General features: G+C 41.7%; 1 protein-coding gene across 3 annotated transcripts in view; it reads left to right on the top strand.

Moving 5' to 3' along the window:
• Positions 1 to 5,666: 5,666 nt before the first annotated feature.
• Positions 5,667 to 15,949, top strand: part of Colgalt2 (collagen beta(1-O)galactosyltransferase 2) — a 94,280-nt gene continuing 83,997 nt past the window's right edge. The window contains exons 1-2 of one of the 3 annotated variants that reach the window (XM_078022467.1): positions 5,667 to 5,846; positions 6,236 to 6,359. In XM_078022467.1, the coding sequence (XP_077878593.1) occupies positions 6,349 to 6,359 (11 nt within the window). In that variant the 5' untranslated portion in view covers positions 5,667 to 5,846; positions 6,236 to 6,348. Of the gene's footprint in view, positions 6,360 to 15,949 lie in introns of all 3 variants that reach the window. The other 2 variants (XM_078022468.1, XM_005319700.5) reach the window with 2 other exon arrangements.

Below are 15,949 nucleotides of genomic sequence, written 5' to 3'. Positions count from 1 at the left end.
TATAGTATATTTATTTACTTATTTATTTATTTGTTCTGGGGATTGGACTCAGGGGCACTTAACCACTCAACCACATCCCCAGTCCTATTTTGTATTTTTTTTTAAGAGACAGGGTCTCACTGAGTTGCTTAGTGCCTCACTGTTGCTGAGGCTGGCTCTGAACTCTCCATCCTCCTATCTCAGCCTCCTAAGCCACTGGGATTACAGGCATGTGCACCGCACCCAGCTAATTATTTAATTTTAATTTTTATTTTTTCTTAATTTATTTTTTTATTGGTTGTTCACAACATTACAAAGCTCTTGACATATCATATTTCATACATTAGATTGAAGTGGGTTATGAACTCCCAATTTTACCCCAAATGCAGATTGCAGAATCACGTCGGTTACACATCCACAATTTTACATAATAATTATTTAATTTTTAAAGAGCTGCTTACACTTTGAACAAAGCAACTACAAAAACTTAGAAGTTGTATTTCATATTTGCTTTGCAGATGTGAAAAAGCATTAAAAGCAATTCGTTGTTCAAAAAAAATCCCAACTCTGTCTCTAGCTGTTTATTCAATAAATGCTATCAGCCTACCTTACTGTAGACAGAACAGAAACCTACACTGAAAATTAGCAAATTGAAAATACCATATTAAAATTACTCCAAAATCTTAATAGTGGTTCTGGTGGGGTAGTGGATTATGGGAGATTTTCCTTCCATCTTTCTTTCCAATCCTCTCTCTCTCTCTCTCTCTCTCTCTCTCTGCCCTCCCCCATCTTTCTTTTTTTTTCCATTTCCAACATTAAAAAAAAATTATTTAGTAAAGTAGATTTTTTTAACAAATTATTGAATTTTAAAGACTTTGGCCTAGAAAGACAAATCCAGCCCTCCATATTCATGTTAAAATATCTCTGGGCTGGGGTTGCGGCTCAGTGGTAGAGCGCTTGCCTAGCATGTGTGAGGCACTGGGTTTGATTCTCAGCACCACATATAAATAAGTAACTTAAATAAAGGCTCATCAACAACTAATAAAAATATTTTTTTAAAAATATATCTGACATTTAACCTTGTTTTAAATGCCCCTTCCTGCTCCTTTCAAGTCCTCCCTCCTCTTTCCATCTCTTCCTCCCCCTTCCTTCCTTCATTTCTTCCCTCCACCTTTCCTTTCTTCCTTCCTTGTCCAAATCCTCCAGTACAAGATGGAGCAGAAGTGATGAGACCTGACATTCCTGTTGTTCCTGATCTTAAGGGCAACACTTTCTGTCTTTCACCATTAAGTCTGATGTTAGCCGTAGGCTTCTTGCAGATGTCCTTTTCAGGTTAAAAATGATCCCTTGTAATCCTGTGAATATGAGGATTTCAGTGAGGATTGAATGTTGGGTTTGTAAAATGCTTTTTTATGCTTCTCTTGAGATAATCATACTGTTTTTCATTTCAAGTTTATCAATATGGTAAATTGTGTTGATTTATTTTTTCCAATTATTTTATTGTGATTAAATACATATAATGAAATTTATTTCTCGACCAATTTTAAACGTACAGCTCAATAGTGTTAATATAGTCATATATTGTGCAGCTATCACCAATATCTATCTCTAAAATGCTTTTCATTTTGTAAAACTGAAACTTCATATTTCCTAAATAGTGACTCCTTGTGTCCCCTACCCCAGCCCCTAGCAACCACCAGTCTAATTTCTCTATGATTTGTCCTATTCATCATTCCACATGTAAGTGGAATGTTACAGTATTTGTCTTTTTGTAACAGGCTTATTTCACTAAGTCTAATGTCCAGATTGACATGTTGTAGCTTACATCCCAATTTCCTTCTATATATAATATTTCATTGTAGGCATATAGACAATTTGCTCATTCATTCATTAGTCATTGGGTACTTGAGTGGCTTTTGCCTTTTAACTCTTCTGAATAATGCTGCCATGAACACAGGTGTACAAATATCTCTTTGAGACTCTGATTTCAATTCTTTTGGTTATATGCTTGGAAGGGAAATTGGAGTTGTTGGATCATATGGTTAATTCTATTTTTAATTTCTTGAGAAACTGTCATGCTATTTTCCACAGCAGCTGTAGCTTATTCCTAAAACCAGTGCACAAGGGTTCCGGTTTTTCTACATCCTCTCCAATGCTTATTATTTCCTAATTTTTGTAAAATAGGAAAAGCAGTTCTACTTACTTGGAATTCAACCTCTGTCACCCTTTCTCCCCATTGTCCTTTCCTTAAGATACTCTCATTTTTCATGGACAAAACTTTGAGACAGTTTGACTTGAGCTCTTTGCAACTCAGTAACTGCTCTTCCTCCCTCATTGCCTTTCCCTTTCTAGGACCCAGAGTCCTCAAACCCACACACCAGATATCTATAGAGCTTGCTTTGTCATCAAAATGTTCCATGCTCCAAGTAGTGATCCCATTCGGCCAATCTCTGCCATCAAAGCTTCTTATGGTACCTTTCAGTTTAGGTGTTAAGATTATGAAGTCTGATGTGATCATTTTGCAAATGTAGGAAAGACAGAAGATATTGCCTAAGATAGTGCCTATTTCTCAAGTGTTTTATGTTAAAATTGGCATATTTGTCAGTTCAAGTGGATTTTACATTGTAGGATTTTAGGCTGGTTAAGATAGGGAATAAAAACTAGTCAGGTAGTGAAAGGAAGCTAGAAACAAACAGAAGAAACAAACCTGGATGATTCTGCCTCAAGATTCTCTCTGCCAAGTGCCGCCCAGCAGGACTATATGGAGGCCAGGGACCTTTTCTCCCCCCCTTTTTCTTTTCCAGGAGGGAATTCAAATGCACAACACCCAAGTGAGAGACACTAAGTAATTTTATAAATGTCTGTTGAATGAAAAAAATGAGGCAAGTCTTCACTTTTTTTTTTTTTTTTACATAGGGAGAAATTGATTTTCAGAGAGGTCTTCAACTCCCCAAGGTCACAAAGAAAATAAGTGACACAAATGAGATGGAAATTCAATTCAAGCATCTTTCGCTCTTTCTAGCATGTCACAGCTGCCACAAAGGCAGCTTGCCTGCTGGAGCCACTGAAACCTTGAAAAGTTTTCCTGCAAGAATCCCTCTGCCCACCTCAGAGGCTTTGCTCCTGCCACTACTAGGCTAAGGGTGACAGTCAATGAGGCTTTATTGTCCCCAAAGGAAGCCCACTGTGCTGGAAGAGTGTGAGGAGGGGTTATGAGAGAAAGCATGTACTTCCAACTTCACGTGGGGACTGTTGGGGCAGTCCAGGGGCAGTGGGGACAAAGACAGGTGTGCAGAACCCTGACTTCCCACCCCATCAGTTTCCATGGAGAGAACACTATAAGCAATGGATATTTTAAAAATACAACCGGCTTTCATTTTAATTAGGTTTTACAAATTAAATATCTTAGAACATTGGTTCTATGAGAGCAAAAAATCCAAGATCCACATGACTGGTTTCTAAAGAATTTATGGAACAACTCTGTGAGTAAATTGGGGACCCAACTTTTCCTAAGCTTTTCCTCCTCCTTTACCATCCCACCCCGCTCCTATATTTATAATGATCTTCTACTTTTAATACACCCTGCTGTGCCCTTAATATTCTCAGTGACTACATTAGCACACTAAGTTAGCTAAAAGTTTTAAATTGTTGTTTTGCAATTTATATAACTAGGAAAAGTTTGATTTCATCTACAGACCAGATTATGATTCCTCCAGGAGAACTCTGTGGAGTTGATTTCATTAAAATATCAGAAATGGCCATAGGGCCCAGCACAAGTAGGACTTTAGGTGTTTCATCCATTGAAACAATGAGCTCAGATAAGCTGTGGACTTCAGGTAGCTGAAGGAAAATAAGAGAGAAATGTGGTTTCCTGGCTTTAATCTCCCTCTGTTAGCAGTACAGTGAACAGATGATGAATATTAAACCAAGTGTCTCTAAGGCATGGGAATCCTAGTCTTGAACATCTCATGACATATGCTAAAAAGAGAAAAGAAAGAAGATACAACAAAATGGAAATTATCTCTATGAAACACTTCTTCTAGTCCACCATTACCCCCCGCACTGTAGAAGTGACCAGGCCTTCCTCTCTCCCTCTGATGTAGCTGGTACAAAGTTCTTTTGTGACAATTCCAAGAAATGTTTAACTCAAGTTTCTCTACAAGACTGTGAGTCCCTTAAGAACAGCACAGTTCCCGTAGGATGGTGGAGGCAAGCAATGTCTTTAGGCTGTTAGATGTAAGAGTAGGAATATTAGACATGAGGGAAGGGCAGGAGGCATAGATTTGGCAAACGAAATCACCGCAGGAGAACCCAAGGAACAGAGGATCAGCATATGGGAAAACGGTACACAGGGAAGGGGATCAGAAGAAATCATGAAGAAGAGATTATGTAAGAGAGGTCAGAGAAAGTGAAAATCAAAGAGAAGTCACTGAATTTGCCAACACTGAAGTCATCTGTGGGCTCTGCCAGAACAGTCTCAGTAGAGAGAGCTGGAGCCACATTGCCTGTGGCAAAAGGGCTGAGAGGAGAGGAAGTTGGAAAGGATGGCAAACCTCTCTTTCAAGGAGATGGCCAAAGGGTTTTTTGGGGTTTTGTTTTTTTAAATAAGAGAGAGCACTGACTCAGGGTTTTAGGTTGAGAGAAAAGAATTGGTGGGAAGTCACCAGTTGAGGATTCAGTGGACAGTGGAGATAAATGAAGGCGAAAAATCATGGTAAAAAGGGAACAGAGGTTATAGATGACCCTGGAGAGAATAGGAACCTGCAAGTAAGGAGTGCACCAAGAAGGCTGGTTAAGGAAGAGTGTTAGGGAGTTGGATGGAGGAAGCCATGGTCTTCCAAGGAGCTGAGCAGGTCAAAGGAGAGTGACCAAGGCTTAAGAGCTGAGAAGGTTGACACAAAATACATAGGCCAAGGGACAGAGCCAAGGACCAGTGGGACCCTCCACATTTGGTTAAAGGAGTTCAAACAAAAAGAAGGAATTTCACATTCCATACTCACTTCCCTGAGCTACCTTCAAGAGTAAATATCTTTCCTGAGTGTATCCAAGTAATTTCATTGGATGTGCTGATTGGATTTTCCCTGTTACTCTGGGTTAGTTTGGGTCATTATGAAAAAAGAAAAAAAGAAACGGGGGGAAGGAAGGAGGGAGAGAGAAAGGAAGAAAAAAGAAAGAAAGAAAGAAAGAAAGAAAAGAAAGGAAGGAAGGAAGGAAGGAAGGAAGGAAGGAAGGAAGAAAGAAAGAAAGAAAACAACTAAATTATTCGCATCTTTCACACCCATCCTCACTTGGATCGGGGGCTTCAGAACAATGACCTGTAAAGAGTTTACTTTTATTTCCAGGGGTCTCCCCGGCCTGACTCTAAAATTCTCCACGTCTTGTCTTCAAGTTTGGTGTTATTGGGTGTTTACTCAGTCAAGAATAAATTTCAGAAGAAGTTGAGTGTCTTAAGGAAATGCAAACATTCTGCCTTTGCGGTAGTTTAAAAATTGTTCATCATAGTCGTGAAAAGTTGGGGTGACTTTCCATTTCAGAATCCGACTCATTTGTCAATAGGTGCATTATGAAAAACTGGATACATTGCATCACTGTGAAGGACTTCAGACTGCGGTTTGCAGAAGCAGAATAAATTTTCTTGGGGTTGTACCGTTATGTGTACACACACACACACACACACACACACACACACACACACACACACACGCCCATTGGCAGACACGGCCACACCTCGCAGCTTGGGGAAAGCCACAGACCTCATCTGTACCGACTGAGCCTGGACTAGAGGAAGTTTCCGCAGGACTCCGGACAAACAGACTCACGGCCACGACTGTCTGCGAGCTAAGCCACAGGCGACCGCTGGCGGGCAGGTACGCGGTGCGCACCGGCGTCAGGGCCTGGGTGGCGAGAGCGGCGGCGGGAGGTCCTGGGAGCTGCAGCAGTCGGTGCCAGCGCGCGCGCGCCGGCTGTCCTGGGCCAGCCGCATCCCCCGGCCGCCGCTGGCAGCCTCCTCGCTCCGCGAGAGCCGCCGCCGCCCCTCCTGGCGGCCTCTGGCGCCCTCGGGCAGCCGGGCTCCGCGCTCGCGGCAGGACCTGCCCGCCGCCAGCCCCAGTCCGAAACATGGCTGCGCGCCCCGCCGCCACCCTCGCTTGGTCGCTGCTGCTCCTGTCCTTGACCCTGCTCCGCGGCGGCTGCCGGGCGCGCTTTGCTGCGGAGCCGGACTCGGCGGATGATGAAGAAGAGCCGCTGGTTTTCCCAGAGTCGCCCCTGCAGAAACCCACGGTGCTCGTGGCCATCCTCGCCCGCAACGCTGCGCACACGCTGCCTCACTTCCTAGGCTGCCTGGAGAGGCTGGATTACCCCAAGAGCAGGATGGCCATATGGTGAGCGGCAAGGGCCACGGGCTGTCGCGGCGGGAGGCGGGAGCGGCTGTCGAGCAGGGACAGCGCCCCACGCTCGGGCGAGGGCACGCGGGACGCCTGGCGCGCACACCCTTAGCTGTCTGTGCGGGTCCTTGGGATCGCGAGGTGGCGCTGAGAAAAGGCGTGCAGGTCTGTGTGCTCTGGGGGTGCTAGGGATCTAGGGATAACCGGCTTGCTGGAGAGAATATGGATGATGTACCATCAGGGTGGCCTCGTCCCCATCACTCCTTCCGGCACAGGGGAATTTGGGGAGACCCCTCAGGAAGACTTTCAACTCCCTACCTTTCAGTTCTCAGAAGTTTTCTTTATACCCCTAACCCTGGATGGGGGGATAGAGTGCTCGTCGCGGTCCCTCCAGACAGGAGCTATGGAACATAACTTCAGCTGACAAGGAGGTTCCGCACTGCCTGGGGTGGCGTACAGTGCGTACAGTGCGCCGCTCTCACTTCTTGATGCAGGGCTCCGGCTGCTACTTAAGAGGCTAGGAAAGTAACTTCTGGTTCTCCTCTGGGATCGGGTGGGTTGGGGACCTGACTCAGGGATGAAGATTAGGAGTGCCCTGCGAAGTCTTCCCAACCACACCGCTTTGGTCCGGGTCTTCTTCAAGCGCTCCAGGCTGTACCTGTTTGTGCGTCTTCCTGGGGCGCAGTACCCACCGCAGTAGATGCAAACCGCGCAGAGTACCCTCGGGGTACTGCCTCCTGGAACGAAACGGAGCCGCCTTCGGGAAGAGAAACAACCAAATTTTGTCTCCATATGAAACACCCCTGGTCCTTGCGTTTATTGCGGGGAGATTGACAGGGGATCAGTAGGAGTAGCTGCCTAATCCACCTGTAGAACTCAGTCGGGTTTCGAGTCTTTTATAAACCTCATTATCAGACAGAAAGAAATTAGCTAGGCAAGCTCTAAGGGGCCGGTGGAGAAGGAAGTGGACCCTGGCAAGAGCAGACCTGTGGTCAGATATGCAGACAAGACTCAGGTCCCTGAGGTTGCCAGAGCCTAGGTCACTCTGGTGAGGTTTTAATTCTGTGTCCCTAAAAGGATCTGACCTCAGAAAAGACATATGCCTAAAGCAGCAGTGGGCAGGAAAGGAGAAGAAAGGCAGGCAGCAGCTGAAATTGGCAACCTGATGGTAGGTACCTGGTAGGAGAGGTGCAGAGGTGCGAAAGCAAACAAGTGCCACAGTACAGCATTGTGCTGCACACCGCGTTACTATATGCCTGCTATACGTGACTGCCTCCACGGAGAAGGGTACATTATGTGGAAAGTGGGAGCGCTGGTCCAGCCAGGCTTTAAAGCAGAAGGATTTTTTTTTAACCATCTCCACACCAAAAGAATTTTAAAATGTCAGTTCTTTTACTGCATTTTGGGGTTTTGTTTGTTTGTTTGTTTGTTTGGTTTTTGTTTTTGTTTTGCAAAAGAGATGCTTTACACTATGCTCTTGGGTTTTAAAATCTTACAGTATTTACTACAGTTAGTAGAAAGACGGGTACCAGACACAGGTGTGCCACCCAACTTACAGATGTTTCCTCTTTTATCACACAGCAAAATTTAAAGAAGAATTCTGTGATCTTTACTGTATAAAAGAAGAAACTAGGACTTGCATTAGTTCAGTAATTCACTTTATTGAATTAATAAATAAATTAATTAATAATAAATTAATAAATGCCAGAAATGAAATTTGACTCTGAGTTTATCTCTGAAGACTGCCCTAAAGAAGTAGGAGTGGAGGGGAGATGATGCAAGCAAAACTTACACAAACCTTCGAATTACAAAGGAGGAGGCCTAGGTTGTCACTAGGTTGTCATATGTACTTGGGGGCAGGATGTATAGAATCCATAGGCATGGGTCTTCACATCAGTGAAATGAGGAAATATGAACAAACGACTTCAAAAATTCTATCTGGCTCTTGCATTCCATAGATTTTATAATGTGATTGGAATCAACTAGGGGTGAATGTATATCCTAAATTCCCTGGGTGGTCCAGGCTGTATGACATTGGTTCTATTTACATGGGTGTTATTCCTATTCCATGTAGAAAAGCTTTGGGGATTTATTTTCCCTTACGCTCATTAATGGTGCCTGTCATTGTAGCCAGTGTTCAAAAGTTGAGGAAGAAGCCCGAGGCCTGGGTAATGCAATCCCTGCATTAGTCACCAAAGACTTCTTTGAAAACTCTTGGTTCTTAGAAACCTTTTATAATTTGGCAACAAAAGTATCAGTTTATAAATAGTCCCTCCCAGACCTAAAAGTATTTTCATCAACTATGTCTGAAAAAAAAAGTTGAACAAAATGTGGCTCCTTACAAACAAATATAGCTCCTTTTACTGGGCAATGTAAGGTGATCTAAATGATATTTAAGCATTTTGGGAGAACCAAGGGTTTTTAAATCAGACTAGAGCACTTGTGTTGTCATGGAGGCCCTTGAGAGGATTTGATGCTTAGTTTGAATTAAGTTTTTAAAGAATGAATAGGAATCAGCTAAGACATGGAAAAGAAGGAACATTCCAGAAAGAAGGAACAAGATGCAAATCAGCACCTGGTCATTAACCAGAGCTTCCACTGGGGAATTGAAACTGGTGGCAGGTCTAATTACTGTGAGTCTCCAAACTCATTGTATTCCACCATAGGCTGTCTCTGAAATGCTGATGTCTAGACTGCACTAGAAGAATATTTGGCTGGCAAGGTTAATTCCATGTATTCCAACATAAGGGCAGATAATGCCTCCATTTAAGATGCTACAGCTTTAAGGGGCTTCTACCAGATGCCTGCCTCTAGTTTCTTAAACCCAAGATCTATTCAACATTCTGAGATGCCAAACTGACTTTCTTAAAACCAAGATCTATTCAGTGTTTTGAGATGCCAAGCTGACTATCCATTCTGCAAAGCCAGCACATGCCAATGTCAAAAATAGCTGTGAGCTACAGAGAACTTTACAAACAAAACACTGCTGAGCACAGAGACTGGGTGCCCGCTTCCCCTGCATCTTATCCTGGCAACTCACTCTGTGCAGATCACTCTTCTCATTCATCTCCTTACCCTTACCAGGGGCTGGAGCAACATCTGATAAGACTCCTTCCCTAGATCATTGAGAGTCAAGACTTCTTCATAGAAGTGTCATTGAGGGGAGCCTGGCTCATGGATCATGTTCAGACTTCCCTGAGATTATTTTTTCCCTTATCTAAACTAGATCACATATGCATTGTACATACAAGTGAGATGAGCACCTAGAAATGGATCTGAAAGATTCTGCTGTTGGAGAGTGAATGCAGCTGTCTCAGCACTGTTTGGGGGGATTAGGTTGAATAAAGAACAGTTTATATTTTTTATAGATACTTTGTATCAGCAAAAAATAATTTTTTTACATTGACCTGTCAATCTCAAAACCCACCAAACTCTTTGAAGGAAACTTCAAAGGTCACAATCCTGTGATGAGAAACTAAGGAAGGTGTTCCTTGTGCGCTAATTAAAACATGCACTGAGTTCAGGGGACTCGCCACTGTGCTGAGATAAAGAGAACAGCAAGTCACTATGACATATGGCAGTGTACTTCAGTGGCTTCTCTTTAATTCAGTGGAGCCATGAAGAAGTGGCCTTAGAGGAAAGGCTGACCTCATCCGTCTTCCCAAAGCTATGATTTAGGGGAGCAAGGCCACGTATCATAACAGTGCAAAATGGAGCAAAGCACAAGGAAAAAGCTGGCCCAAAGGAGACACCAGTCTTGTCATTCAGAGAGGCAGCTCTTGCTGAGGGGAGACAGTCGATTCACAGAGAGAGCTGTCACAAAGCAGTAACTGCCACGTAATCACAGAATGATTTGCATTTCACTTGGTCAAGTTTTGAAAAGCATTGTACTAAATTGGGAAACATCTTATGGATTTTTAAGTCAAGTGATGAGATTCTGTTGACATGAACATAAACAATGATGAGCTTCTACTTGTTCTGGTTCACCGGCCCTGACATTTTGCACACACTCGCTGCATTGTTTAAGGATTATCTTGAATTCACCTCTACCTTTGAACGCCCAAACAATAGCAGTCTGGTGAATGTTGAACTAGGCATACTCATAGAAGCAAGCATGTTTATAAAATGCTCCAGACTACTATTAATAATGGGTTTTAGCACCAGAGGTTAAGAATGATGTCATGTTTTATCATCATAATCTTGACATTAAATGTCGTACATTATCACTATGGAGACAAGTTTCAGTTTATGGCTGAAAAAGTACAATGACTCTTTCCTTTTCCCCCACCTGATAGCTTAGAATGGAGGAGGGGACATGTACACCTAGAGTCACCAGGGCTCAAATGTGATGTGCTATCAGAGCACAGTGGTGAACCTCTAAGAAGGAGCTTCGTCACCCAAACATGGCTCCTAATAACAAGTACCCCAAAGAGTTATGGTAACAAGTGAATGAGATTATGAGTGTACCCTGTCTTTTTTTTTTCATTTTTTAAATTTTTATTTATTTATCTTTATGTGGTGCTGAGGATTGAAGCCAGGACCTCACGCATGAGAGGCAAGTACTGTACCACTGAGCTACAACCCCAGCCCTGTACCCTGTCTTTTATATCATTGTTACTAAATAAAATGAGGGTTGCTATTTCCTATCTATCTTTTCTGTTTCGGTTCATCTCCTTGACCTTTCTCTTTCAAAATGAAGTTGTTTTTTTTTTTTTAAAAGCTATCTGAACTGCATTAATATGTACAATTTGTACGTTAATAAAAGATAAAATAAAATATAAAGAACATTGAAAAGGAAGTCCATCTATTTTCTTCCTTCTAACAAATAATTCTCAGCATAATGAAAGGTGACATTTATGGAGGCCCTATTTATTATGGTAAATTATTCACTCCTAACACTGGGTCGGAAAGCCATTCTCTCTGCCTTTACACAAGAGGAAACTGAGGCACAAAGAATGTAAATAACTTGCCCAAGGTCACAAGGCGAGTGCATGGGGGAGCCAGGTTGTGACCCGGGCAGCTAATGCCATAGACTAAATACAGATGGTCTGTTGAAGATCAAGAAAGGATTAATTAGTCCTAGTTTTTGCTTCTGTCCGTTGACCCAACTTGGAAAGATAAGAGCGGCAGTGTTCTTTCGAATGAGAACTGTCACTTCTGCTTGAATGACGGGAGGGACTCACTGGTTCCTTTCTGCTGTCTTGATCATTTTGTCACTTAGCTCAGGCACTTTCTAGTTACTGAAATCAGCTCTATTTTAGTAGATTTCATAGGAACGCATAAGTAGAGGGGTTGACATAAATTGGGTCACTGGCTGTGGTCACTGCTATAAAGCAACAGAAATTTCTCAAGTCTTGTTAGAGGCAAATGATTAAAGCACTTTTCATAACTATATCAGCTACCTTATGGGTTCACATTAGTCAGTTTTTCAGCTTTTTAAGTTAGTGGCCTTGGATTTGCTTGTGCCTAAAGTTAACTTTTTTTTTTTTTTCACAATGATTGGAGAAAACCATCACTTTTTTTCCAACCTCTAATTCCAGTTGGAATTCAGAATGATAAATTTACTTTGGGTAAAAACTGAAGCAACTAATAAATGTCACTGCTCCTATTGCTTCCATTATGATAAATCGCTTTCAGAATTAGAAAGGGCACTTAAATTGCCCTTGTTCTATTTCATGGAGTTCCATGGATGGGGAATCCAAAGCATGGGGAAGTTAAAGGATTTCCCCTACATAATGTTCGCATAAATAACGATTTCTGGATTTAAATCCTTTGCGGCTGTTTTAATGTTGCCTATTTTTATAACAAATATGCCTCCTGGTTTAAAGACCATGGAAGTTATTCTAAGCTGAGTTTGGTTTTACAGATTTGACTTGAGGCCCTGTATCCAAGTGATTCTACCATTAAATTTCTTTGTGACTCCAGGTTCATAAACGTGCTTCTTGTGGTACTCTTGCTGGGCTGTCTCTGGTGGTTGTAGGAATGAACAATGGAAGCTTTGTAACTAGGAATGCTGCTGCTTGTGCCTTGGTCATTTTTCCAACACTTAAATGCGCACATGGGTTGTATCACTGTGTGGCACTGTCTCCGAGTCTGGGGCACAGTATAGTAGGGCCATTATAAGGCTTATGTAGGAACTATAGTAGGATAATTATAAGGCTTGTTTCTACATATGTCTTAACAAAACATAACAATACACAGTAAAATCTGAAGGAAAACTGTTAATCTGTATGTGGTTGTTAGACTATTCCCTAGTAACTGCCTTATGAACACATTTCACTGTCTGTGTTTAATCATAGTTATTATTCATCAGGGGTTTAAAAATGTGTGCATTGTATATGTCTTGACATTTTTATTCTCAAAACAGTGACTTGTTCATTCAATTACTCTTATGTTGCTAACATCTCAGAAGTTGTAGAATTTTTAAAAAATTAAGCCCCTTAAAGCCCATGTAGATTTTTTAGAAAGTAGTCTAATAATTTTCTCTCCTGACTTCACTTTTTAAGTTGAAAAGCAACTTCCCATTATAACACATGCCCCCAAACAAACAAACAAACAACAACAACAAAAACCCTCAAACAGCATGATGGGAATATGATAAAAGTAAATCTCCTTCAACTCCATGCCACCTGCCAGAGGTGACCAGTGATAACAGTGACTTGTGTATTCTAGAAACTGTCTATGTGTGTACATGTATCCTTTTCATTTTGACCCAGGTATGATGTTTGATGGATCCTTTTCTGCATAGAGTGATATTTTAAAATCCATCCCTCTGTACTGGACCTTTGGTTGCTGCCAGCCCTCTACACTCACACCCCAGGTGCTAGTGAGAGCCAGCGTCAGGATTATATCACTTTCCCTCTGCTCTCCATTTCTATGATAGGAAAGCTACATGCTAATGTTCATAAAAGTTTAAAAAGGATACTATGTTATAAGGCTTGTTATAGGTGATAATTGAAAAGCCATGCAGAGTGTACACAGAGTGGTTATCAATAATCCACCGAGGTGTGTGAAAACGCAGCACTTGTGATTGGTGACTAAGTTGGCAGCTGAGTCTGTTGCGTGAATTCAACTTTAGATTCAGTGGGAGGGCATTTCTTCTTCTTCTCAGGAGCACCATATGTACAGAAATCCTTTCAGACTAAGACTTTAAATAATAGCTTCGTGACATCTTATTAAGGCTGAATTTATGGTTTTGTAAGAAGTTTTTATTTAATTGAAGCAATAATTATTATAATTTTAGTTTGTTTCACAAATTCAGCAAGCTGAGGTCTAGCCCCTGCCTTGTCGAGACTTTCCCCCTCTGCAAAAATAATGCAAAATAACCCTGTTATGGTTCAGACACTAGGTGCCCCCCTAAAAGCTCACGTGTTAGTGCAGGAATGTTCAGAGATGAAATGAGTACATTATGAGTGCTGTAACCTCATCAGTGGGTTAATGTATTTGACAGATAAATAACTTGAATGGAGGCTCCTCTCTCTGCTCCTCAGCCACCTTGAGCTGAGCATCTTTCTTTTGCCACACCCTTCCGCCATGATGCTCCACTTGCCCCCATGCCCAGAGCCATGGAGTCAGTAGACCATGGACTGAACCTCTGAAACGGAGAGCTGAAACTAAACTTTTTTCCCCTCTAAATTGTTCATATGAGATATTTTAGTCACAGCAATAAAAAACTGCCTAACACAAACCCCTTCCCTCCAGTGTTTTCTGACTGATGTTTGAAGATCTTTAAGAAGAGGTGCATTTCACAAATCTGAATAAAAACATTAGTAATGATACTGGGCTGTACAACCCCGAGAATATTCTAGAAGACTGGGTCTGGGGACAGGCTTTTCCTGGTGGGCATTTTCATAAGTGCCTGGTTTTAGTGGCATATTGGCAGTATTAGAATAGTTCCTTTCCATTCAGGTTGAATCACTCCAAGGTCTATTCAGGGATGTGCACTGGGCTACAAAGAGGAGGTGTCTTAAGTGGATCTTTCCCAATTTTGGCTGCCAGCTCAAGAAAGCCATGAGGGTAGCTCAGAGTGTATACGGTAAAGTAAAAGGGCTCTTTCTAACCTCTTTCCTTTCTGAGAGTGATTGTATGTGTTTTGAAGGAGGGAGGGCAGTGAATGACAGCGGACTGCTTATTTTCACAGGTGACGGATGTGACTCTAAGAAAAGGAGAGTCAATGGATGTGCATTGGTTGATGTCCTCCCTGAGAGCAACGTTCAGTGAGAAATGGCTGCTTTTCAGGGTCTTGGGAACGGCAGAATTTTCTAGACATTAACAATGAAACTTAAATTCCTGGGGTATCTGTGAAAAAAATAAAAGAAGCGTTTGTGGACATTTGGGGCCCTGGCATTCCTTACACGGAGTCCCTTGCTGGACTCATAGACAGCTTTTCAGTTTTCTTGGTTGCCAGCCAGCCTCGTAATCCTGTCCAAGCTGCACACACCGCAGTGATTATGGTTTGGACCTGCCAAGATAGTGGGAAGTTGCTGCCAAATGGAGTCAGGGTTTTTCATGTCATCACCGCACCATTGAACCGCTAGCTCCTCTGCAGCTCCTTCCCTCTGCGAGACGCAGGTTGGGGAGGAGAGTGTTCAGTCAGCCAGGCCAGGTCTTGTGCTGCAGATGGGTTTTGTGGACTCTGCATGGAGGTCTTGAAGCAGCCAGCTTACCAGCACATTTTAGTAAATTCCAGGTCTCCTCTCGGCCCTTCCTCAATCTCATTAGACTTTAAAATTTAATAGGCATATTTATATTTATTCTAGAATTTTCTATGCAGTGAAGTCAACTATAGACTTCTAAACAGATGAATTAAACAATGTAATAAAGTAGGGGCCGGGGTTTTAGCTCAGTGACATTAACAATGAGGTCCTGTGTTCAATCCTCAGCACCACATAAAAATAAATAAATAAATAAAGATATTGTTTCCATCTACAACTAAAAAATATTTTAAATGTAATAAACATCAAGGAAATAGAAAAACAAGCACAAACCCAATACAAAATTAGTAGAAGGAAGGAAACAATAAAAAAAAAATCAAAGCAGAAATAAATGAAATTGAGACTAAAAACAACATTAATAAAACAAAACAAAAAGCTCATTCTTCAAAATGGTAACAAAATAGATTAACACTTAACTAGACTAAGAGAAAGAGAAAGAAATTCTAGCAAATGAAATCAGAGATTAAAAGGGAGAGATTACCACTGACACCTAGAAATACAAAAGGGCATTAGCTATTATTATGAGAAATTATATATATGCCAACAAATTTGATAGCCTAGAAGAAATGGGCAAATTACTAGACACATACACTCTCCCAACACTGAATCATGAATAGAAAACCTGAACAGATCAATAATGAGTAACAAAATTGAATGAATCAGTAATAATAATAAAAAATCCCTCTATCAAAGAAAAGCCCAGGACAAGATGGTTTCACTATTGAATTCTTAAAGAAAATTGAAGAATTAATGTCAATTCTCCTCTTTCTTCTATTTATTTATAGTTTTTCTGTAATTGGCGACTTACAGACATATATAAAGGTGAGATTCATTATGTTATATCCATATTTACACACAGGAAAGTTTGGTCTG

Source organism: Ictidomys tridecemlineatus, chromosome 10 (genome assembly GCF_052094955.1).
Source record: "Ictidomys tridecemlineatus isolate mIctTri1 chromosome 10, mIctTri1.hap1, whole genome shotgun sequence".
NCBI classification, from domain to species: domain Eukaryota; kingdom Metazoa; phylum Chordata; class Mammalia; order Rodentia; family Sciuridae; genus Ictidomys; species Ictidomys tridecemlineatus.
This window is presented reverse-complemented; position numbering and strand designations above follow the sequence as displayed.